Genomic DNA, 24,756 nt, shown 5'->3' with positions numbered 1-24,756 from the left:
ACTAGAGTCTTCGCCGACTCCGCTGTGGGGGGCGAGTCCATGGAGGATACTCGATGGCCGTGACATCCATCCTAAATATTAGCCTCCATTTTTACTCTCCTCGGGCTGCCCCTGCTTCGCCGGGCCGTCCTTGGATTTGGTCGCCTCCCGACGGCCCTTCCTCCACTTGTCGACCTTCTCGCCGAGGTAGCGCCAGGAGCGCGAACAGCCCCCCATCAGCAGGCCCTTGACGCTCTGCGCGGTGCTTGGCCAGTTGACCGTTTGCTTGATGACCTGGCGGACGATGCGTTGGAGTTGGCTCGGGTCGTCACGGGCGATGCGGCGCTCAAACTCGCCGCCCTGACGGCGCTTTATGGAGGTGGCGGCATCGTCGGCGGAGGCTTCCATCATGCGGGTGAACTCATCGCGCGGCATGGCAAACTTTTTCTGGTATTGGAAGTAGAGGCGGGAGCGGAAGTGGCTGGGCAGGCGGTGGACCATGTTGCCACGCTTGACGGGGTCCATGTCCTGCTGGAGTCGTGCGTCGGCTTTGGGGTCGAGCACCCAGTCCTCATCGTCGAGGCGCACGGGGCTGGTGAAGGAGACGTTAGGGAGCGTCTTGACGAGGGGCGCGTAGAGGCGGCGGAAGTGGACGACGTTGTTGGTCACGATGTTGGCCACCTTGCTCTTGTTCTCGGTCGGGAGAGCCATGCGCGGGTCGCCGAGGTAGCTGATGCCGGCAATGGCGCTGTAGAGCTGCGTCTCGGTAAAGTCGGGCGGAAGCAGCAGCATGGCGGTGCGGACGGCGGCGATGAGGTTGTGCTGGTTGGCAAGCCGCACCTGGGGATGGTCGCGCAGGATCTTTACGGGCTTTTGCAGCCGACCGGCGAGGTAGAGATTGTCCCAGGTCGAGAGGTCCTTGACGAGGTTCTGGATGCTCGTGACGCCGTACTTGATCAACATGCCGTTCATCTCAATGTAGGGATTAAAGTAGACGCCGGCGCCCCAGTCCTGAACGCGGGAGACGAGACCGGAGCCGAGAGAGGCGATGGCCGAGTAGTGGTCCCGATGCTGCTTCATGTTGATGGAATGCCAGTGCTCCGTGTGGCTCACGCCAAAGATGAAGTCGATCATCTTCGGAGAGCCCTTCTGAGCCTTCACCAGGGCCTCGGGAGGCTTCGGGTGGACGGCGCGGAACTCTGCCTCGGTGATGCTGCGGCCCGAGACATCCTCCTGAGGGAAGACGCCAGAACCGTAGGCAAAGCAGTAGACTATGGGGGCGTTGAACTGACGGAGCATTATGCGCAGCGCCTCCTTCAGCTCGTAGTTGATGATCATGTGCTGATTGAAGCCGAAGAGACGGTGAGGTAGGTCTTCGAACGACTTGATGGCAAAATCGACCGAATCCTCCCAGTCGTCGCCGTATAGGTTGAACTTTCCGCCCGCCGACTCGCGGCGCTTGCGCATTATTTGCTGTGGGCTAGACGCGTCTGCCGGGGGGGAGGATGATGCGGCTGATGGCGAGCTGTCGTCGGAATGCCATCGTGCTTGAACGGGCCGTGGTCGGCATCGGGATAGAAGAGCCGGACGGGGAGAGTTTTTGCGCAAGAGGTGCACGCGGGCGCTTCGAAAGGCAACTGCCGATGGCTTGAGAGGCCTTGTCGCGACCTGCTGGGTAGGAGGTGATCAGCAGGCAGTTGATGGCTTCCGGGAAAGCACTGGGCGCTCACTGCGAGGCCAAGGTCCAAAATGGCCATGGCGAAGATGCGGCGAAGCAAGGGCGCAGGCAAAAGTATCAAGTCGAATGGCCTCTTCTTCTTTTTGGCGCAGAGAAAGGAGCCGCTCGGCTGCGGAGACGGAGGAGGCTACCGGGAAGCTGCCATAGAAGCTGATGGAGCAAGCCGTTCGGTTCGGTTCGTTGGCTTGGACGACAGTCTCTGCACTTGCTTTTTGCGTGCCGGCGGGATGGATCATTCGTGGCTTGCTGTGAATTGTCGTTATGGCGCCGCGTGAATGATTTGTCGAGATCCGGCAGCTGCCCTAAGATGGGAATTAGGGAGGAGGGAAGTGGGTTTGGGAAAAGGAGAAGCTCGAAGTGGTCATGTTGAGAAGGCGTGAAGATGTGGTGGGTAGAGAAGTGGGGTTCATGAAAGGAAGTTGTGGTGTTTTGACGAATGAGAGAGCTGAGTGAGGCTAATCAGCATGAGGTAGTAAGTAAACACTTGTACGGTAATAATACCTACTTATAGCAGGGTACGACGAACATGGCACTACTGAAAGGCCCCGACTCGTACGGAGTAGGCCTGTAATACTTGTGATCCGCATTAATACATGTGCTGTATTAGGAGGCGATAAGTACTTTCTGTAGTACGGAGTACTGTAATTAATCGGCACCTACGTACGGTACTACGGAGCACTAATGCAAGATCACGTACTTAGGCATAGGACTCTCCGTAATTACTCCGTATGTGTATGTATGTACTCCGTCGTAACAGTCCTAATACCATACGTGCGCTTCTCAGTAGAATGGTAATATGCTCTGCACTCCGTACAAGTAATAATTACGTGGTATTCCATTATACAGGTATTTGCCAGCTATCAGTTCCACACTGCCTGGGCTCTCCAACCACCGACGATGCCACATGCGCGAGTCATCTTTTAATCTGCACGGTCATAACAGCATTTTTTGAAGATGTACTCCGTAGTGCTCACCATTATGAAAGAATTCCAGTTCAATGCCTTGCGAGCCTATGCACTCATCATCTACATCGGCCACGATTGGCATGTGCGACGCCTCGTTGAGCTCCCCAAGGTGTGATGGCCTTGACGTCGTCGATGCGATGTCGGCGTTCCCAGAACCGAGTCCGTATTGCAGCATACGAAGCTGGGCATGAAGGCTGCGTCATGGTATCAAAACCGCACAAAAGAAAAGCCGGTATTTGGCGTACAGGCCTCAAATGGGCAGGAACAGAGGGGACAGGTGCCAGGCAGTGATTCGTTTCCTTCGTCTGACTCCTCCGGAACAAGGAACCGGTTCATTATTTCGGCTCATCGAATGAGTACTATGTCTCGCTATTTTTTGGAGCAAAGCGAGGCGCCTACGCTTCTATGCTTTACTGCTTACATCTCGCCGCGTACCGGTAAGGTGATGGCCGATAAAATAAAACAAATTACCACGTACCTTGCGCAACACTTCGCTTCTCTCATCTGCGCATCCAGTGACGACAACCCGAATCCCTGGCTGTCAGCTTAATGCTCCACCCATTTTTTGTCCGACGAACAAGCATCATCGCGTGTTGTAACGGTAAAAGTCACGTAGATAATGAGGAACTCTGGACGTGGCCAAGATTGGCTACGCGGACTGGCATGGGGCCCGACAACCTCTCTGAATGACTGGTGAAGTCGTCTACGGTTAACTTTCGACTCGGGGTCGCCGTAGTCGGCCCAGACGGTATTTTTTCCGAGTTCCACTCTGCATCAACCTCCATCAACGATAAACGGGCACTCAATCACGTCAATTTCGTACCAGGATCCCTCTGGTCCTCCAGTGAGCATCCCGCCCCTCATGATGAGTTTGCAAGGTCGAAGTACATGAACGCCATCGATGCTTGGTCGATCGTTGCCATTTTGAGACCATTTTGTTGTTGAGCGCCTACCTTCAGAAATGAAAGGTCTTTCGTAATGTGGTATTCGTCAAGTCTGCGAATGCTAGGGTCGAGGGGAACGGGAAAGTGGTGTGATGTGACCGCAGGCTAGAACACAACTAAGTCCAGGTAGGCGGACATGGCGGTCGCAAGGCTGCCGCCATGTCAAGAGCCATTAAGATGGATGCTGTCCTTTTTCGTACCCATCGCGCCTGTACTTGGTACTCTATTCTGGCTGACTCTTGAAAATGGCCACCCTCGACTGCATTTGGGCATATGCTGGTTGCTTTTTGGTAGATATGTATAGACCGTACTGCTCATTGCAAGTTCTTGGATGGACCCGTACTGTGTACTCGGTGCATCCATACATGTGAATGTACTGTAAGGACGGAGTACTGGACGCAATTGAGTAGCCGTGCTATATATAGAGGCACCAGGAATAAGTACGGAGTATTATGGAGCAATTATATGAATATGTACTCCGTACTCCGTAGAAGGTACTTTGATGCAGAGTGTATTCTTACCTGCACAGATAATATTATTGTTAAACGGGGTCGACACCGATGAGTGGGTTTGTGGACTCGGCAAGCTGTGGAGTAGGGGGGGAGGAAGTTGAGCTTAATACGAGAGGCCGTACTCCGTATGTAGGTAGGTCTTGTAGATGCTGAGGAATCGGCACCGACTCACTCATCAGCAACAGTTGAGCAGGATCCCTTCATAATGGCCGACTGCGAAAAGGTGGTTCTCCATTATGAACCTGATTCTTTGGAATGCAAGCCGTTGCGACTCATCCGTGCTTTAAAGTGCAGTTTGGGTTTCGGAGTCTGCTATCATCCAGGGTAGCTCTGGATGAATGCTTGATTCGACCGGAATCCGCGAGGGTGGGTCCTCGCGATCAAAGTTGAAACCATTCTGTTGCGTTGCTTTATCCTTGTTTGTGTTGTTTCATCATTTGTCATTTACCTACTGTTGTATGGGGGGAGCCAACTACCTTGATGAATTCAACGTGGATGTAGTTTATGGTGGTGTGATACGTCATCTTGCGGAGTCGGTAATGTCGGCTTGCCCCGATGGAGTTGGTTGAGTGAGTCCGAATTATCCAAACTCTCGGTACCACCTTGTCGTGGCCCATTCGCAAAGCATCGTTACCGGCGATCCCGACGGGCTGGCAAGTGGTTGGCAACCATGATGGACGGAGTGGAAAACCGACTGGACGCCAAAGACGCCTTGGTGCGAGGAGAGTATCTGCCTTCAGCTCGTGGGATGTGGCTATGGAGAGAATAGAGGCAGGTACCACGCATCTTCATACCATGGCACCGCCGGCTCTTGGAGGCGTCGCTGGATCCCATGGGTCAACAAAAATACTCAAGTACTTATGAAGGAACAAAGTAAAAATGCCCCCCCCCCCCCCCCCCCCATAGGGGCGGGAGGGAAAGGGGCTTCACCATGCTGTACTTACTTACATACATAATGCAGATGTACATGTGGATCGAAAGAGTTCGGTCCTGGACCAGAGAGCCAATGGCAGTGCCGAGCAGGTGGAATCGTGGTGTCGGATGTTACCCCACCGTATACGATCGATCGAAGCCCTCGCTGCCGCCAACCCTGTTCAAGGTGCTCCTTGGCAGCCTATGCCGTGTCGGTACATAGTTTAACCCTCTGATTGGCACTGTCAGGCCTTTTCGTTGACTGCTGAACACCGCGATGGCCGAGGGAGCCCGCACGTGGGAAGCAGTGGGCGAGAAGCAGAGGAGCAGAGGAGCAGAGGGGGGAGAGGTAGGAAGAGGGAAGTGGGAGGAGGGAGATGATTCGAGAGCTCGGACACGTAGAGCCAGCCATTTGACTTTGACCGCTGGCTTTACTTGGGGACCGGACATTGTGCAAGTACATATACCTCCACGAACTGGTTGTTGCATGTGTTTGTCGCTGTATAGGTACATGCAGGTTATGTACCTGCACAGTGCACGGAGTCACCTTTTTCGCGCCCATGCCGATATACCACGTCATGTACAGGACAAGTGTACTAGGTAAGTACGTAGGTACCTAGTAGGCTGGTGGTTGTAAACGGATCTCATGATTTGATGAAGCCCTCGAATGTGCTACCTCTGTGTCGGTGAGGAAAGCAGCTTGCCGGCAGGTATCACTACTGCTGCCACTACCACCGCCACGGCCGCCACTACCATGACCACCGTCATTACCGCGACCATGGCCACTGCCACGACCGCTACGGAGACCAGTACCGAGACCACTGCCGCCGCCACAACCACCGCTCCGGTCGCCTGTGGTTTGCCTTGACTTGGCCCTTGACTTTGTGACTCTGTATTCTATCTTCGGATCCTTTCGCCTCCGTCGTCGTCGTCGCGCTCGTCGTCATCGCCATCTCCCCTTCTCTCTTGTTCCCATTTTCGTGGAGGCGCGCCGTGTAAACGAATCGACGTATCGAAACCGACAGTGACGTCCGGTTCGCTAATATGCCCTCGACGACGGATTCGCCTTCTGCCCATCTGTAACCCCCTTCTCCACCCTCGATCCCTCCCACTCTGGCCGTCAAATAGTTTGGACGAGAGAGACTTGCAAGACAGATGGCCGACGGTCGGCAGCCGGTCATCCTCGATCCGAGGCGTGTCACCATCTCGATAATAGCACGGGCCAACGATTCCGCCGGCCCAGAGTCGCCCTTTGACCGTGAGCTGTCCGCTCTACCAACCTGTGCCGTACGATATTTTCCCGCCTCCATTGGTCTTCCCATCTCGCCGAGCCGTCGAGCCGACGACTGACTCCCTCGCTTTCTCTAGTCCGACTGCGTACGACGGAGATGTCCGGACCTGCGCGAGGGCTGCGTGTGCGATGGTGTGGCAAAGTCGAATGATTGCATCAACTCGGCTTGCGCCTTTACCGATACCCTTTGTGAGTCTCGAACTCGTCCCTGTTCCCTTCCGACGCCGTGGACCGAAGGGAGTGAGCACTGCACTAACACGCCTCCGACTGCCGCCAGTTTCGAGCAACCTGACCAACTCGATATGCCACACGCCCGTAAGGAATCGACGGGTCGAGTTCAACGTGCTCAACGTCGTCCTCGGCACCTTTACCATTTCCATCATCATCATCCGTCTCGGCTTCAAGCGTTTCTACAGCGCGAGGCGAAAGCTGAGCGCCGATGACTGGACCATCGCCATGGTCATCCCCTTCGGCCTTGCTACCATCGGCGTCCTCATCTTCGGCCTGACCTGGTACGGCATGGGCGAAGATGTCTGGGGCTTGCAGCCGGACGACCTTCCCAAGTTCGGCCTTCACTTCTGGATCGCCGAGCTTGGCTACACCATTCTCATGACGCTCATCAAGACGGCACTCTGCCTCTTCTACCTCGGCATCTTCATCTCCACCATCGTCCGCCGCATCCTGTGGGTCACCGTCGTCATTCAGGTCCTGTGGGGCATCACCATTGCCGCCGTCATCGTCTTCCAGTGCACGCCCATCAGCTTCTACTGGGAGAAGTTTGACCTCATCAACCGCGCTTCCGGCGGTTGCATGTCCAGCGCAAACCAGCTGGCCTGGGCCTTTGCCGGCTTCAGCGTCGCCATCGACCTGTGGCTGTTGGCCATCCCCCTGAGCCAGCTGGGCAAGATGAATCTGCATTGGAAGAAGAAGATTGGTGCCGCGCTCATGTTTCTCACCGGTGCCATGTACGTGCCCCCTTTCCCCTTGGCACATTCCGTCCGATTTCCTCCGTTCTTTATCCTGCGTTGTCCGTCCTCCGTTCTTCATCCTGCGTCGTCCGTCCTCCGCCACCCATCCTTCACATGGCAGCTAACGCAAAACAAGCGTCACCATCATCTCCGTCCTTCGACTTCGATCTCTCGTCCACTTCAACGACGCCGTCAACCCGACGTGGAACGAGTGGGACGTCGTCTGGTGGTCGACCATCGAGCTCAACGTCGGCGCCATCTGCGTCTGCTTGCCGGCCATTCGCCTCGTCCTGCTGCGTATGTGGCCTCGCGTGTTCAGCACCGACACCCAACGCAGGAACTATTACTACGCGAAGCGGCCCGGCACCTTTGGGAGTGCCAACTCGACCAACCCCGGATCGAAGCCGGTGGTGGATGCTGCGACGGGATTGGGAACGACGTTCGAATCGCCTTCGTCCGTTCGAATACAAGTGCATCACGACGAAGAGTTGGAAGACTGCGAACTCGGCAGCTCGCCGGCTTCCTTCACCCTGAACGACGCGCTTGTCCCGGAGAGACCGTAATGGAACGTTTCCAATGCGTGGTAGACGTACGATGCATGAATGATGCCCGAGAGCGAAAAAGGAACACATGGTATGCATGGTGTTGGATGGCGCAGGATTCCATTGTGAGCGATCATTGCCTTGAGTCCGGGTCGAGCACACGTCACTCTATTCCTGTCAACCGAGTCTTATCTGTCCATGGTCAGGACATGTTACATATTTTACAGCCATCGAAACATTTCCCACGAGTGTATCCAGTCGCAGACGCCAGACGATTCATCGCCTGGTTCCTTTTTTTTTGCCCTGATTTCCTCTGCCCTTTGCGTGGGCATTATTGATTGCTTTTTGCGAGATTCATGACGGCGTGGGCGGCATCTCCAACGTGAGCTCCGCCGTGAACTCGGCCTCTGGAGGGCGATGACATGGAGGGTGGTTTCAGTACATGGCACGTGGCTATGTACTTCTTATGTACTTCCATCCTTGGCGAAATGGGACGCTTTACCCTCCAGCACTCCAGCACGTGTCGACTGTGGGACACGGTTTTCGAATTCTTCGCCTTTGAAAGACGGCCTCCTTGCTCGCGGCAACCTCCTCGGCATCGCCCGCTTCAGCTTCGGGAGAACTTCCCAAGGCACGAGCCTGTCGAAGTCCGAATCGGTGGCCGTCATCGAATCTCCATTGGCCAGGTTATAGAAGACGACTTACCCTGTCCTGGTCCACCAGTGCTTCTGCCGGCCATGGCTCCCGGTAGGGGCTCGGGAATCGTCAACAGATTGGGGGACAGGGTTCCTCGAGGAGTCTGTGAATTCACAATCGACGGCTTCCTTTCGTCCCCGCCCTCCACTTGGTCCTCTTCCCCAGTCACCTTTGCGATTTCTCCCACGACCTCTGCCGCGACCTGTCATACCACGCCGACATGTGGTTCCTGAGCGTCCCTGGTCTCGCACGGCATCGATTTCCGCCGGCGCCGGCGTCTCTTGCACGGGCAGATCGATATTCATTTCAGGTGCATCCTTGCCGACGGGCTTTCCTTCGGTCTGTCGACTCTTGTCCGCCACCTCCCCCCCCCTGGTCGTGGAAGGATTCTTGCTTGCATCCTTGGTACGGCAGTGCCCGTTGCGCTTGCAAAACAACCCCCCGTCACCGCTGCCGCCGTTTCCCGCCGTCTGTGTGTTCATGGCCCAGCCCATTTCCTTGCCCGTCCGATCCATGATGGCCTTGGCGTATTCTGTCGGGTCTTGGTTAAAGCTTTTCCAGGGCTCCACCTTGAGCGCTCTGGGGCCATAGCGAGAATCTTCGGGGAACCCGGCCAGCTGAGGCGCGGCGATGGCGTGTTGGTGCTCAAACTTCTTGTCGTAGTGCCCGTACGGCTTCCATGGCAGCTCTGTTGCGCTGCCCTGGAAGCCTCCCGGCACCTCGGCCGTTGATTTGATCTGCTCCCGGCGAATGCCGCCGAGGAAGGCGACCTCCTTCTGCCACCGATGCTGCTTTGGATAGAACTGACCGAGACTTTTCGCCACATCGATGGCGTTGCCCGACGGCTTGACTTCATAGAGGTATCCTCTCTTGCCACCAGAGAAGCTGTTGCCGAACTTGATGGCTGCCTGCGGATCGATGGATGTCGAGGTGTACATGGAGTACACCGTCATGGGAGCTTCATTTACCTGTTCATACAGACTATATCCCGGCACAGAGACATCGGCACCCCACGGTCGAAAGCCGCCCTCCTTGGTCATCTGATCTGGAGACCGGGTATCAAACCGGTAGAGGGAGTTTTTTTCAGAGGCGGATGCTCCCACAGCATGGCTGGTGGAAGGCCATTGCAGGAGCAGGAGGAAGGAGAGGGCGTGGTGTAAGAATGAATGACTGCCCATGATGGAATAATGGAAAGAATGCGACGATGAAATGAAGGCGGTGATGATGGCACTTGCACCGGGTCTATACTTGGGCGTCGCGTCACATCGTCTTATATATGTATGGTTGAAACGGTACGGCGACTATTCTGAGAGTACGAGTGCACGCATGAAGTACAATGTAATACTGTACACGCACATGTCCTTGTCGCATTCGTATTGTTTTCATAAATACGAGCCTGGCCATGGAAGGACATGCTCGTTTATACGGAGTAGTGAAGGACGAACCATGCCTGTGCGGAGTACCCGTTGGCACCACTACCTGGTAGTACAGTAAAGTAGTACATTCACTTGACAAAAGTGACGATGCAGTTTTGGTAGCACTACCCCTACAAATCGAATCGACATTTTTGCCACCCCACTGTAACTCGGTTTTGTTAATATTACTTACTTGTATTAGTCGTTTCTTGCACGGTGGAGTATTTTACGGACAAGCACTCGAGTGGTATCCTGGGAGCGTTCAGGATTCTACTAGTTACCCTTGGTCTCGTTTTCGACCCACCACGCTATTACGTCTACCACCAAGTGCGTCACTGCGAGAGGATATGCGAGGGCAGTCTGGCGGGGTTAACAGTGTAGTGCTCCGTGCGTTGCGTCGTATTGTTTCCGCTCTCTGATTCCAACAGCTCATCCCACAGGCACAGAGATACCGCCTACCTGGCGTGACATTGAACATGTCTTTCGCAATACCCATGCAAATGGGGATACCCTCCGTGAGTCAAGGAGCCAGTTAGACGAGGAGTCGAGCTAACGCGGGAACTCGACCGAATACGGCGGATGGCTATCATGTCCCGAAGCAGCCGCTTCCAAGATCGCAGCTGTCAGTCGAACGAATGGTTCGGAGATGGCCCATGACGAAACGAGAGGCGGCTCCCCCGGCTCCTGTGGTGTTGGGGGTATTACCTGTATGATCTGACTGCCTTGACCAGGAGTGAAAGCACTGCAGGCTCAATAGCTCGCCCATTATCTAATGCATAATTATGTAAGTCCTCGCGCAGAGCAGCCTAAAGCTTGACGATGGGAAGCAGGCCATGTTTGTCACGTGAAAGTGTTAGGTGACGCGGTGCTACCGCCATGGCCACACGCATAATATCGAATCGACGCTTTTGCCGCCTGACTAATAATTACAACTACAGTACAGTACATGTACAGTACACAGGTATGCCTCTGCACCACACGCTCGGAGTACTCAAACGATCCTTTTCAGTTTTAGAAACGAAAACAAGACAATACCCCATTGGCAAGGATGACCACCCATCCTTATTCAGCAACGACATGGACGCCATCGTCCCTCTCTTGGTTTGGGGATTACAATTCATGCTTGTGCAACATGAGTAGCCTTGTCCACGACACGTAGTCTGTCAAGTACGTTGCCCATTTTAATGTTGAAACCTTTGAGACTTGGACGCATTCAGTGTAGGAAAATCAAAGTAGTCGATGGAAACTCGGCGACAAGCCCCTGATGAAAGCCTGTGGTGGAGGGACATGTACAGTAACCCGTGAATGTAGTCGCAGTCGCGCCTTGCCATTATCAACATGCATTTCGGGGAGCCACAAGGAACCAGTAGTATGCCTGGATAACTGTTGGGTGCAGGTCTGTTGGTTCTGAAGCCTGAAAAAGATTGCTCTGCGGCCAATCCACCCAATATGAGACGGCACGCGGGTTGGATGACTGCCCAAGTACCTCCCCTACGAGTGCATTGATGCAAGTACAAAGTACGGAGTGGTAGGCACGGAGTACAATGTAAAAATTGGCCCTGGGGAGGGTTACTCACCGCTGTTTGTACGGGAGTGACTGCGCGTGCCCAACAATGCTTGCATTTACGGTGCATGCACGAGCTCTTCTGGGTGCACCAAGATGTTCACTCAAGTACGACGTATTTGCATGTACGGAGTAATTACTTGATGGAGGGTTCTCGTACTTTTGCACGCAAGTACAGCAACACAGCAGTAATGCCCAGTACATACAAGTGAGATGGTCCGGAGTGTACTCCGCAAGTACAGAGTACTTGCACGACGAAGCAATTGCGCATCGTCTTTCAAGGTACCAGTACGGAGTACAGTACTCTGATTTCACCCATGCACATGTTTCTGTGGTGCGAACGAGTGCTTGACCATTCTTGATGCCCAAGTAGAGGAGTGCTCGTAGCCCGTACTTGATACATAACCCTGCTGTTTCATGCTCTGTAAGTGCCTGCGACAGGTGATAGCTGCTGCTCACCGAGAGCGCATGCATCCTCTCGTTCGTCCCCCACTCTGCCCAACAGGTTCGATGCCATGATATAGCACTCGGGTTGAACCTTTGCCTTCTGACCAGAATCCATTGTCAACCACGTGCTCGTGTCGAGGTGGCCATCGGGCTTGAACTGTACGCCTACAAGTACTTACGACTGTACAGTACCTGCACGTTGGCCCTTCTCCTAGCTCCGCACTGCAAGCGATGCAATTACTTACTGCACCGTATGAAGGTGCCACAAATTTCATCTGGCTGCCTCAGAAGTCGTCAGGGGCTGCTTGGCATACCTACATCAAGTACAGTAAGTATTACAGTACTTTCCCTATCCTAGCCGCGGGCCGCTTCCCTTGGTTGCCGACTAATAGGGACCACCTCCAGCGGCGTTTCAGACTGGCAACTAGTCCCAAAGTAGTAGGCAAATTTGGCGTCGATATGCCTTGATACAGTATTTACATGCACCTATAACTACCACTACAGTACAGTACTGTACACTTACAAATGCCCATCTGCAGTATGTGCTCCGTACAAAGTATTACTTACATGTGCAGTCTGTACGGAGTATTCCTGCGAGGTAGTACTGTAGATTTCACGCCATTTCTAGGGCATGCATGGAGTAATACAAGGTCTTGCCACAAGTGCCAGTAGGAGGAGTGCCTAGGCACCCCTGCAGTATACAGGGCATTCTCAAGGCTCGGTTACTGGCGAATCAAAATTGCTCATCAATGGCACACTGCTCTTTCAACTCCCATGAAGCAGCAAGACCGACTCGGGCAATCCAGCAAGTAAGAATGTAGGTCCGTGACGTCGTTCCTTGTTGGGAGCAGGATGGAAGATGAGACGTAGATGCGCCAGCCTTCTGGCCGGCTTGGAAGCGTGTGCCATGCTTGAAACGCAAAAGTTACTGTAGACTACTAGGTAGGTAGGTTAGTACCTACTAGTAGTAATTGCTTGCACACTGGTACTGGGGCTGTATGTGGCAGCTGCTCGGCGGACTAGCAGGTAGTGGCAGGCACCTACGGAATACTTAGCACCGACTATGTACGTGTATTGCTCCGTCGAGCAGATGCCTGTGCAAGAATACAGCAGGATGACAAGCGTCCGGCCCCCTCGACATTGCGGAATCCCCAGGCGTACATGGCAAAGTCAAGGGACCTCCCACCAACTTCCCTTCAATTCTCTCCTTTCATCCGATACAAGATACATTATTCGGAACCGGTGAAAAGGGCACTGCACCGTGTCTCGCCCAAGTCGGCCGAGGTTGCCGCCGACGGCCCGTTGCTATTCCTCCGACCGCCGTACTTGGTTCTGGCCATGTAGGTTGCGATGCAGGGGTCGCGGCCGAGAATACGACGGCGCGATCGGCGCTCGTGCACCCCCAGCCGGCCCTCATCGTAGCAGGTGGTACGGCACTCGGTAGTGCAGATGCGGGCAAACGAGTGCTGTGCGAGGCCGAACTGGTCGCATGTTCCCTGCCGGCCACGACCAAGCATACGAGCACATGCAGTGCGTGGTACGGCCATGATGAATGTCTATACATACTTATACTCCGTACTCGCAATCGCAATCGCATTGTGCCATCCAGTCCCATCCCGTCTCAGTTTTTTGCACAGCATCCTTGCCGTCATCAAACGTCTGCTCACTCAAAACGTCCTCGCCCGTTTCCCTGCGAACACGAACACTGCCAAACATCGTCCGAGCCTGTCCCCTCCCACCGTCGCAGCTGATGGGCCGAGCCGACGCTGAGGCGAGGTAGACGTTCGACGAGCAACGGTTCTTGCAAGCGGCTTCCAGACCGACGTGCTTCCAGACCGACGTGCTTCCAGACCGACGTGCTTCCAGCCCGTTGTGATCGAGACCTGGCTGCCCACTGCTGCCATCAGGTGCACACAGGTGCATACAGGTGCACACAGGTACAGTAATTAATTGCTGCGCGGCGACAAGTACAGGGCACCACAACACTACGGGTGGGTGGCGACCCCCCACCCTTCTTCCGCGCCACTAGCCCCGGCTGTCAAAGTGACCGTTCGGCCGTTGCCACTGGCGGCCACCCATCGCCCCGAGGTACATCAGTGACGGCTCCGCTGCCGAATCCAGCTACTGCAGGTATTACCTCTTAGGCCTCTTGGGTGCTAGACAGGTACCGAGTGCAGGTACCCAGCGCAGGTACCGTACCCCTCCGCGCCTGGATGAGGCTGATGCCATCAGGTCCGTTGGATGGCTGCCCGTCATGTCGCCAGAACCATCGCCGCCGCAGCCGCCTCCTCCAGAGGCTCCACAGCCTCAGCTGGGTGCCAACTTCTTCGGCTTCCCCAACCTCGACCTCGGGGCCCCGGATAGTTTCGATTTCATGACCTTCTTCGACAGCAGCATGCTGGGCTCATTCGACGACGCCGTTTTTGGTATCGGATCCGCCGACGACGTCTCGCCGGAGACTTTCAATCCCACCGCCAGTGCCCGCACCCGCGATCCTGATGCGGCTGCCGTCGTCGCCGGCGGCAACCGTCCGACGGCCGAGGAGTCCATCGCACGGCTCGAGAACCAGTTCAACACGGCGGCCAACAACGTCCCCGGAGCCGGGCCGTTGCCTCCCGGCACCATGTCCCAGATGGCACTTTCCGGCTCCGGCGGCAGCACCTTGACCGAGTTCACCAAGCGGAAGCAGTGGCCCGCCAAGGTCGTCGAGGAGCTCAAGGACTTCCTCCACATCCTCGACGCCAACGGCCGCATCAAGTACGCGTCCCCGAGCGTCCTCTCCGTCGCCGGATACACGGCCGAGGAGATCTTTGACGAGTTCCTCAAGGATCTCATCCACCCCGACGACCAGGGCATCTTCGTCTCCGAGCTCAACGAGTCCATCGCCTCCGGCACTCCGCTGCGAATCTTTTACCGCTTCAAGAAGAAGGATGGCACCTACGCCATATTTGAATCCGTCGGTCACGCCCACATCGCCGACGCCAAGTTTGCGCCCAACCCCGACAACCAGTCACCCTTCTGCCAGTCCGTCTTCATGATGTCCCGCCCGTACCCGACCAAGAACGCCGGCCTCCTGGACTCCTTCCTCGAGCACAAGATCGAAAACGAGCGGCTGCGGCAGCGGATTGCCGAGCTGCGGATGGAGGAGGAGGCCGACGCCGACGAGGAGTCGAGGCAGTGGGCCCAACTCCAAGACGGCCGATCCGACGCAACACCGCCCGAGCCCATGGCCGATGGGTCGTCGAGGAACCCGTTGCATCCCGGCGCCGGCGGCGAGCACGTCGGGAACGAAGGAGAAGAAGACGACGGCGACGGCGACGGCGTGCCGCTGACCCGCGAGAGCCTGGAGGACACCGCCGACGGCACTCGGCTCGACGCGCAGCCGGACGGCACCGCGCGTTACGGCGCTCCATCCCACACCGACACGATAGAGATGCTCACGGGGCTGCGGTACGTCGAGGGCGAGCGCTGCCGGGGCATCACGGCCGGAATGGCCAGCCCGGTCCTCGTCAAGGGTGACGCCGGCATCGAGATATCCCTCGACCGAGACTCTCGAATGGGCGAGAAGAAGAAGAAGAAGCTGAAGACGTCGGAGGAATACGTCTGCACAGATTGCGGTTTGTTTTCATTCGAGACCCTCATTTTCCACCCGTCGGTGACTGACAGCGAGCGTCAGGAACTCTCGACTCCCCCGAATGGAGAAAGGGACCGAGCGGACCAAAGACGCTCTGCAACGCTTGCGGCTTGCGATGGGCCAAGAAGGAAAAGAAAAAAGGCAACTTCAACGGCTCCTCTCAGCTGGCCGATCAAGCAACTACTTGATCGATTTCTCCATTCGTTGCATTCCGATTCGACACTGAAAGGGTACGGATGAAAAGAGAAAAACGAGCATCGGCCAAGCGACGTCGCCGAGCCATCGCCGTGATGCCCCCTCTTGACGCCGTTCAAGCTCGGGGCTGTCGAGTCCATGGGACGCCTGCCGTGTCCCTTGGCACCTGAAGCTCGTCTCTCGGCTCGGTGAGCAACTCGAGGCGGAGATGATTTGAAGTCCGACAGTGTCCATGACGTTGTTTGACCAGCATTTGCGCAAGGAAGCGAACATGAGACGACGCATTCTCCGATGGAGGTCTTGTATATACCACAAACTATGACGAAGCAGTACGGCCACGACAAGTAAGTATTATCCATTTATTCTTCACCATGCATTCGTCTGTCGGTCCATTACGAGATGTGCGACTCGGTTCTGGTTGCCACGGCGTTCATGCCTTGCTTTGCGCTCGCAGGCGCGTCGTAGCGGGACCAAACGAAGACGAGCACGGTATGCTGTGCGCGAATGAATCGCCGACCCTGTAATTATTGCGAGTAGTTTCAAGGACTTGACGATCCATCTTGGCGAGGTGCTTGTACGAGGAGGGGTTCCTTGCCTGGAGCAACCCCGCATGGTGCGCGTCACCGGCTCTGACAAGTTTGCTCGCAAGTACGGAGTACAGTACATGGCATTCGGAGGGGGCTGGCACATGGCACCACTTGCGTCCATTTTTACTTTTGCACCGACATCCTGCCTGCATCGACAGTTTCGCCGATATTCCTCGGCTATTCTTTTCCGCTGCTGCTCCCTCTACCGCGTCTTCGTCATCATCTTCTCGCATCAGCTTTGCACCCAAACACGTTCTACCTCGGCTCAACCATTCCGTCAAAATGGACAAGCTATTCAACGCGGGCAAGGAGTTCCTCGAGAGCCAGAACCAGCGTCAGGACCAGCGAGGTCGGTATTCGGCCCAGGGCGTGATGACGGGAGGCCGCTTTTGCTGACCTGCCGGCTCGTCGGCAAGGGGACAACGATGAGGAATTTCGCAACGCCCACGACGAAGCCTCCAGGCTCGCTGGCTCGTCCGGCAACAGCGCCATGTTCTCGCAGATCATGGGCGCCATCGGCCAAAAAAAGGGCCAGATCGCCAACGAAGATCTCGACGAGGAGGACGCCATCAGCAAGTACAAGCATGCTTACCAGAACGACGGGCGCGGCGACGAGACCACGCTCGGCGTCGCCGCCGCCATGCAGGCCCTTAAAAAGTTCAACCAGGGGGAGGGTAGCGGCAGTAGCGGCGCCAGCCAGAGCCAAGGCTCCTTCGTGGCCATCGCCATGTCCGAGGCCAGCAAGGTGCGCGTCCTCTTCTGGCCTAACCTGCCCGACATGTGCAAAAATTCCCAAAGGCTGACCCCGAGCTTGCGGACAGCTCTTCGACAGCAAGGCCGCCGACGGCAAGATCGCCGACGGCGCGAGCAAGGAGTCCACCGTCCAAAAGGCCGGCGAGATGGCCATGAAGATGTATTTCAAGTCACAGGGCCAGCAGCAGGGAGGCTTGATGGGTCTCGCTTCCAAATTCATGTAACGTTCGTACCCATCCGTCGACAGATGAACTCGTCTGGGCACCGCCGTGACGAGCATGCATTGATTGTATTTTGCCAATGTTGAGAAACAATTGTACCATCATCATGAGAGCCCAGGCATGAACGTGGAGCTCGCATCATCTGAACGCACGCTCCTCCTACTTGTCTTTTTTCTCCTGCGTCGCCAACGCCGGGACGTCGAGCCACGAGTCCGGCCTCCGGCGACCGTCGGGGTACACGGTATGCAGATACTCTTCCGTCTCGCCGGCCCAGCTGAGCAGCTGCTCCTCGGCGCCCCACTCGGCCGTGGCCATGAGGGAAACGCATAGCTTGCCCTCGCCCTGCAGAGGGTCGACGTAGCCGACGGGTGCCGACAGCGACGGCGTCCCCGTCATGTTGGAAAGGAAGATGTACATCATGTTGCGGAAGGTCGTGTTGGCGTCGCTCAGCCCGTACGACTCGTCGCCGGGCGTCCGCGGCCAGCCGATGAGGGGCGTCGTCGGCGTCATGATCAGCAGGCCCGGGTATTTCTGGAAGAGGTAGGCGAGGTGCTGCATGAGCAGGGTGCGCAGCGAGTTGTACTTGAGGAAGTCGACGGCCGGCGTCTGCTTGCCGACCGAGAGGAGCACCTTGTTCGCCGGGCCGACGAGGGAGAGCCAGTTGGCCGGGTTCGGCGTGCGACGCCTCGCCGACTCGGTCAGCTCGACGACGCAGACGGAGCCGTGAGCGAGCTGGGCCTCGGGCAGGTAGGGGATGGAGATGTCGACGACGTCATAGCCGCGCTTCTCGGCGAACCAGTCGACGGCCCGGTTGCATGCCTCGGCCACCTTGGGGTCGGCCTGCTTCCACCAATCCCGAAAGACGCCCATGACCTTGTTCGCCGAGGGTGCCGGCGGAATCGACAGCGCGAAGAGGCTCTGGGTCGGGCAGTCGGGGTCGGGCTGGGACATGACGCGGTAGGCGATGGTGAGGTCGGCGACGGTGGCGGCGATGGGGCCGGTGACGCACATGGTGCTGTTCATGGCAATGGTGCGGTGCTGGCTCGTCTTGAGACCGTAGATGCCGTTGAAGTTGGCGGGGATGCGGATGGAGCCGCCGGCGTCGGTGCCGACGGTGATGGGGATGAGGCCGGCGGAAACGGCCGAGGCCGGACCGGAGGAGGAGCCGCCGGGGTAGTAGGCGTTGTTGAGGTGGTTCGTCGGCGTGCCCTGGTACACCTGGCGACGTCTGTCAGCGACGGCAGTTGGCATCATCCGTCGAAACGTACATTCAGGCCGTTGGTGTCCGATCCCATCTCGTGCATGCGCAGCTTTCCGATGACGACGGCGCCGGCGTCCTGCAGCGTCTTCACCGGCCAGGCCGACTCCTCCTGCTCCTTGAACCACGGGATCGAGGGGTTGTACTGGAGGCCAAAGTGATTGACGTAGCCCTCGACATCGACGTCGTCCTTGACGCCGACGGGCACGCCGTCGAGCACGCCGAGGTGCTTGCCTGCGGCGTAGCGCTCCGTCGATGCCCTGGCGGCTTTGAGGGCCAGATGGTCCTTGCCGTGCGAGTCGGCCCACGCGTCCTCGTACTTGCCCGGCTTCTCCTTGTTCGCCTTGGTCAGGGGCAGCAGGACCTCGGCGACCTGCAGGGGCGTGACCCGACCGGACTTGTACATTTCGTGGTAGTCGCTGGCCGTGTAGTAGCGGCCCTTTGCATCGGCGTGCTTGGACTCGAGCAGCTCCGGCCCAAAGGCCAGCATCGGTCCGGTGGCACCGAGCGGCGTCACGACGGGTTGGAAGGTGTAGGTGACGTCGTCGAGCACGGCCATGTCCTTGATGGAGCCGAAGCCGGCATTTTTCCAGAAGAAACGCTGGAGGGTTCCGGACCAGGAGACGCTGCAGGAGGGCAAGGCCGCCGGTTAGGCTTCCGTTCTCGCAAACGACCGGACGCGGGCTTCACGTACAGCTGGGAGGCGGCGACGAGGGGAAGCCCTCTGAGGACGGGGTTATGATTCGGAATGGGCGCATACGGCACATCCGGGCCCTCGATCGGCTCGGGGTAGTGAGCGAAGCCAGACGGTGAGGCCATGGTGATCCGTCGAGGATGAGTTGGTGCGCCGTGTCTGGAGGCGAGGTACGCAAATATCAGCTTGAGGGTGGGTGTGCGTTCACTGACGGAAATGACCACGGGCACGATGAGCGGGCAAAAAAAGGGCAAGCCAACGAAGGAGGTTGGATGGTGGGTAGACTTTGTGTCCGCCTCACGAGCAGCCTCGGCTCAGACAAGGAACAGTGGTCACTCACTACAGTACTACTAGGTAAGGTTCCTACTAAGTAAGGTACCGTAGCCAGCCAGGTATCGGTGGTGGTATTTGGAACTGTGGTTGACAGCTTCAGTGGTGTACATGTACTTGTACCTGAAGGTGGCATGGCATGCGGTGTGGCACAATGTGCGTGTACATTGTGCTTTGCGTGACGCTGCTAGTGGAAATGGAGTTTGTTCTCTATAGCTGGCTCACTAGCGCCAAACTCCGAGGAACGATGGCCTGGTTCATGGTGCAATTTAGTGCAGTGCTCAGTAATAATATAAGTACTAGGTACCTAGTAGGTAGGTAGTAAGTACTAACTTGCGTTGTGTGTCAGGTACTACATGACGTTAAGTACCTGTATTAATTACATGCTGGAGAGTCGACTGTACTGTATTATTACTTACTGTACGGAGAAGGTTTATTGCAACGAGTTGTGAAGTAGCAAGTACATCATGCGAATGCATCCGTCTGCTACATGCATGCATCACATACACCTACGAGCAGGCAAATGAATGTACACTGCCACAGATTTCATCTTGCCAAATTCCGTTGCAGAATTCGAGTGCTCGGGTTTCGTCGCATCGTCTCCCTTTTGCAGGTGCAGTACAATTATTACGAGTAGGTGCCGAGTACGGAGTTCATGTTGTAGTTACTGTACCACTTGTCGAAAAGACGGTATCGCCGTGAACGCTGATTATGGTTTGGCCTTCGATGTCTTGCCCAAAATTACACAAAAGGCGTCAGCATCGACCAACGACGTTGGACTAGACCTTTTTCGACACTGGCAGGGAACTGACAAGTTGAGTGTACAGAGTATTAATTTACATATACTGTACAGTAATACTTGTGTGTGCAGGGGTATTACTACAGGGTATTCCATACTGTACCACCACCTGGGGACAAAGAAGGAATATGTCAACGTCGGCCGAGTCTTGTGACACGTTGAAGCATTCCAACGCAATAGGGCACGGTCGTGAACATGACAGTTTCAAGAACGGTGGGCCGTGCCCGACGATACGAGCACATTCCTCCCGATTTTCTTCTCGTCGCAGTCTTCTTGGATTGAAACACTGGCATGCGCTTGGCATGTACGTCATGTCTTCTCGGACGTCGGCTTGCTGCACCGAGTCGATGATGATTTGCACGTCGCCGAATGAGCACACGCGGATGCAAAAGTCGGGGTACAACAACAAGCACGAGTGCTGCATTGGAATACGGAGTACAGCGCCTTCCCGTTCCCCGGAAGGGCCAGCCTAGGCTGTACACCTATTGCCCACAACTCCCTCCTTGGACCGTATAGTACTCTAGGTCCATGCGAATAGATGCGGGTGCATGTTCAGGTTCTGCACATGTATTACGGAGTATGGAATACTTTTTTAGTAGGCGAGTTCGTAGGGTCCTGTTCATGTCCTCCGTGCTCCGTATACTGCATGTAAGTATATCATCATGAACACGAGCTAGTAGAATGAATTCGTCATACTCCGTACTCTACGCCATGCTCCGTACTCCGCACTCTATTTACTTTGTAATACCTGGTAATTACAGATGATTTCCTACCCTCATCGAGCACAGTAACGCGACCCCAGCAACAGTCACCGATCCGGCCCGATGGTGCAGCTTCCTCGTATTGATCATTTCGTTGACGTTACACGGCAGACACACAACTTATCACGGGCATTCAGAGTGACATGAACAGCAGGGGCAGATGCGCAGCCGGCATACTTTTTCATACTTACATGCAAAGGTACAGGTACAAGTGTTCGCAAGCAATATTACCACAACACGCCCAATGTTGCGTCTGCTCTCTACGCTCGCTCTTGGATCATGCTTGATCGCAACCATACACTTTCCGAGGTATTGATAAGTGTATATTACTTGTAAGTAGGTACTGCAGGTGTACACTTTGGCACGTCGTCGCATCCTGGTATAGAGATTGCGAGCATTCAAAGCCAAGCCAGGGACGTCCAGGGAAAAATTCGGTGAAAATCGGCACTGTGCGAAACGGACACGGCTTGGCAATTGCACTACCCTCTCGCCCCTTGCCTACCGACGAGGCGAAGAGATGGCGAAATGGAGTAGAGAGACGCCCAGCATGGAGGAACGACGCGAGCGTAGGTGTACGCGCCGCGACCGCCCAGACCCATCTGTAGGACGCTTTGGCGAGTCTGAGGCTGTTGTCGGCTTCGATGCAGTTGGACCTTCGGATGAATACCAGATGCCTGTCGTCATGGCAGTGGACATGGTCGGTTTCTGTCAGCGGTTTTAAATATGGAACACCCAAGTGGATGGGCAAGCCTCGCTGACCAGCAAGCCGAAGTACATGTACTTAAGTACTTACTATACGGATATGGAGCACATGTACTAATACTGGTGTATTTGTGCTCCGTGCTCCGTACACTTACTCGTCGTCCCTACAACGGATGGTACTTAGGTACCTGCTCGTGGCACGGAGTACTTTGGAAGAAAAACACCAGCAGGATAGCAATGGCACGCACATGCTGTACGAGTTGGTAATGCTGAGATGGAGAGCACACGAAGCACCAAGGCAACAGTAATTGGTCGACTCTTCTGTGCTCATGCAGAATTTCCTTCGCGCTGCCGCATCCCCTGGGAGAGCGCCTTCGGGTTGGTTAGTGCCCAAGACTAGCCAAAGCTTACCACGTTGTACCTGTAACTCGCCAGCCGAGCCATGCTACGTTGTATGCACATACAGTACTTACATGTACCTGGTGGCCAAATCGCAGCACTAAATTACAGGCTGTAGGCGCGGGAGAGCGCCTGGTGCCTTCCAGCCTCCAGAGGGGGCTCGGCAGCCTTCCGACTCAACGCACGCCTCCCTTTCCTCCCTCGCCCCACCAGCCCTTCGATCCAATGGTGTTTCACATTCATCCAACTGGCGGTCTGCCGCAAGTCCCCGACAAAATCCTCCTCCCCTCGCCTCTGCGGAAACACCGACGCCTCTCTCTCGATCCATGCTTGATCCGTCTCCCAACCCGATCCGCCCACCGCACCACCTCAACCGCCATCAACGCGTCCGCTTTATTCCAGCCTCGTCGGGCTTGTCTGCCAGCGGCCTCGAATCCTCCCTTTCGCCCTCGATTTCACCTTCGTTTTCGCCATCCTTTTCGCCACAGCCGTCTGCACTGCCGTCCCATCTCGTCGGCCTCGTCGACCCGAACCGTTGCTGACCTCGTCGCCTGCCATCCCGTCGCCTCGAACCGGCCGAAGCCTCTCGTTTGCCTGCCTCGTGCCGCCTGAGCGCTCATCCTCTCCATTTCATAACACCGCCGCCGCCGCCGCCACCTGCGCTTGTTCGCCGGGGGGGAGAGCGCGAAAACAAAAAGAGTTCCCTCGCGTCCGTGGGCTCCCGGTTGGAGTCGCCCCAGTTGCCCGCCCTGGCTACCAGGTTAGAATCTCGCAAGTCTTTGCTGAGTGCAGATCCGGGCTTCTCACAGTTCAACGCACCGTCCAGCCCAGCGTACGGCCATCATGGCGGCGAATACGGCCAAGACTACGGCCAGGCGTACGGCCAACCGTCGACGCCCTCTCCGCAACCCGTCTACCAGCAGCCCTCGTACGCGGAGAATGCCAATCTGAACAGCGGCTTTCACGACGGCTACGCGAACCGACAAGGCCTCCCCACTTCCGCCCCCGCCCGCAGCGTTCATCGCGACAGGTTGGCCTTTCTCAAGACCAAGTGGTCGGCCACCTTCATGGGCGTCACCACTCTCCAGGCCATCATCTGCCTCTCGTTCGAGTCGTACGTCTCATCGGAACCCCCTCCCCTTGGCCCTTGGCCCGAGTTCTTTGCCCCAGCCGACTGACCATCCATCAGGTACGTTTTTGCCAGGTTTCAGACGAGCCTCGGCCCCTATCAAAACGTCGACAGGGTCCAGTCGCAGTACAAGACCATCCCGACCTTCCTCACCCTCTTCATCTTCGGCTTCTTGTACGAGCTCGTCGTCGTCTGGGACGCGCTGCGGATGAAGAACACGATTCAGGTCATCGGCGTCTGCATCGCGAACCTCGCCCTCCTCGTCTACACCATCATTCAGGTCGACCAGATTCAGACTGCCATCACGATCCTCGCCGAGTACAACGCTCTCGCCCCTGGCATCACCGGCCCCGACCTCTGGAGCGATGTCAAGGCCTTCCTCATCGCCATACCGGCCATCATCGCCCTCACTACCGTGTGCATGGTCTTCATCGCCTGGAAGCTCTATCAAGAGTTCGCCTGGGATATCCTCAAAAACATCGGGGCCGACTACCGCATGAAGAAGCGCTTTCTCCACTACCAGGTATCGTAACATGGCCACTCCCTAGCAATCATCCACGACACCACTGACTTCGTACGCGATGGCAGATCTACATCGCCCTCCTCAAGTTCGATTTCTTCTTCTTTCTCGGTTTCATCATTCAATTCGTCGTCGTCGTCGCCCAAAAGTCCGACCCCGAATTCGCCCTGACGATTGCCACGATTCCCATCACCATCGGTATCCTCCTAGCCGCCGCATACTTCACTCGCAAGGAGAACAAGCTGGGCATGGTTGTCACCATCATCCTCTACCTCGGAGCCCTGTCGTACTTCATCTTCAAGCTTGTTCGCATCTACCAGCCTGCCCACCGGGCATCCTACGAGGCCGTGCGCAAGTCCCTCACCGCCTTTGCCGTCATCACCATCCTTCTAATCATTCTCACCATCGCCAATGCCATCGTTTGCCTCCAGAACTTTGACAAGGGCCTGAAGGCACACCTGCAACATTCTCGAAGGGTGGAGGAGAAGCCCGACACCCACTCCATCAGCTTGCACGACGTGAAGCCCCAGCTCCCGAGCCGGATGACCATCGATTAAAATGGATCTCCATTGAATCTCGCAGTCGCATTTCTGGCACATCTGCAAATGTACAAAGATACGAATTTTACGAGGAGAAAACTCAATTGATTCCCACAAGGACTGTTGTTGTTTGGTGCGCCTTGTCGACAGCGCTGGTTCGCAGTACTGGCCGCCCAACAACAGTTTCCGCCTTGCATTTTTTTAACCCCCAGCTCGCGGTGGAGCTGTTTCCGGATGATGGTTCGTGCTACGGCAGCATAGG

The 24,756-nt window shown here is 56.1% G+C and overlaps 8 protein-coding genes across 8 annotated transcripts; 4 read left to right on the top strand and 4 right to left on the bottom strand.

The window, feature by feature from the left end:
• Positions 1-78: 78 nt before the first annotated feature.
• DCS_02435 (MMP37-like protein) lies at positions 79-1,736 on the bottom strand (the record flags this gene model as incomplete). The annotated part of the gene is made up of 2 exons (XM_040799762.1): positions 79-1,650; positions 1,710-1,736. 2 exons carry the CDS (start codon positions 1,734-1,736, stop codon positions 79-81), a joined length of 1,599 nt encoding a protein of 532 aa, XP_040660645.1.
• A 4,068-nt stretch (positions 1,737-5,804) lies between these two features.
• Positions 5,805-7,872, top strand: DCS_02434 (uncharacterized protein; the record flags this gene model as incomplete). Its single annotated transcript, XM_040799761.1, has 3 exons — positions 5,805-5,907; positions 6,619-7,306; positions 7,446-7,872. 3 exons carry the CDS (start codon positions 5,805-5,807, stop codon positions 7,870-7,872), a joined length of 1,218 nt encoding a protein of 405 aa, XP_040660644.1.
• A 477-nt stretch (positions 7,873-8,349) lies between these two features.
• Positions 8,350-9,725, bottom strand: DCS_02433 (uncharacterized protein; the record flags this gene model as incomplete). Its single annotated transcript, XM_040799760.1, has 2 exons — positions 8,350-8,524; positions 8,557-9,725. The coding sequence occupies 2 exons, from the start codon at positions 9,723-9,725 to the stop codon at positions 8,350-8,352; spliced, it is 1,344 nt and encodes a 447-aa protein (XP_040660643.1).
• Positions 9,726-13,202: 3,477 nt separating this feature from the next.
• Positions 13,203-13,520, bottom strand: DCS_02432 (uncharacterized protein; the record flags this gene model as incomplete). Its single annotated transcript, XM_040799759.1, has 1 exon — positions 13,203-13,520. The coding sequence occupies one exon, from the start codon at positions 13,518-13,520 to the stop codon at positions 13,203-13,205; it is 318 nt and encodes a 105-aa protein (XP_040660642.1).
• A 707-nt stretch (positions 13,521-14,227) lies between these two features.
• DCS_02431 (white-collar 2) lies at positions 14,228-15,795 on the top strand (the record flags this gene model as incomplete). Its single annotated transcript, XM_040799758.1, has 2 exons — positions 14,228-15,590; positions 15,650-15,795. 2 exons carry the CDS (start codon positions 14,228-14,230, stop codon positions 15,793-15,795), a joined length of 1,509 nt encoding a protein of 502 aa, XP_040660641.1.
• An 876-nt stretch (positions 15,796-16,671) lies between these two features.
• DCS_02430 (beta-flanking protein) lies at positions 16,672-17,366 on the top strand (the record flags this gene model as incomplete). Its single annotated transcript, XM_040799757.1, has 3 exons — positions 16,672-16,738; positions 16,806-17,134; positions 17,211-17,366. 3 exons carry the CDS (start codon positions 16,672-16,674, stop codon positions 17,364-17,366), a joined length of 552 nt encoding a protein of 183 aa, XP_040660640.1.
• Positions 17,367-17,522: 156 nt separating this feature from the next.
• On the bottom strand, positions 17,523-19,440 carry DCS_02429 (amidase; the record flags this gene model as incomplete). The annotated part of the gene is made up of 3 exons (XM_040799756.1): positions 17,523-18,581; positions 18,632-19,247; positions 19,316-19,440. 3 exons carry the CDS (start codon positions 19,438-19,440, stop codon positions 17,523-17,525), a joined length of 1,800 nt encoding a protein of 599 aa, XP_040660639.1.
• A 2,312-nt stretch (positions 19,441-21,752) lies between these two features.
• Positions 21,753-24,512, top strand: DCS_02428 (uncharacterized protein; the record flags this gene model as incomplete). Its single annotated transcript, XM_040799755.1, has 6 exons — positions 21,753-21,902; positions 22,243-22,289; positions 22,709-23,066; positions 23,116-23,420; positions 23,496-23,958; positions 24,024-24,512. 6 exons carry the CDS (start codon positions 21,753-21,755, stop codon positions 24,510-24,512), a joined length of 1,812 nt encoding a protein of 603 aa, XP_040660638.1.
• Between the last annotated feature and the right edge of the window lie 244 nt (positions 24,513-24,756).

Source organism: Drechmeria coniospora, chromosome 01, assembly GCF_001625195.1.
Source record: "Drechmeria coniospora strain ARSEF 6962 chromosome 01, whole genome shotgun sequence".
Classification (NCBI taxonomy): domain Eukaryota; kingdom Fungi; phylum Ascomycota; class Sordariomycetes; order Hypocreales; family Ophiocordycipitaceae; genus Drechmeria; species Drechmeria coniospora.
Note: the sequence above shows the minus strand (reverse complement) of the source record. Positions and strands in the feature narration are given on the sequence as shown.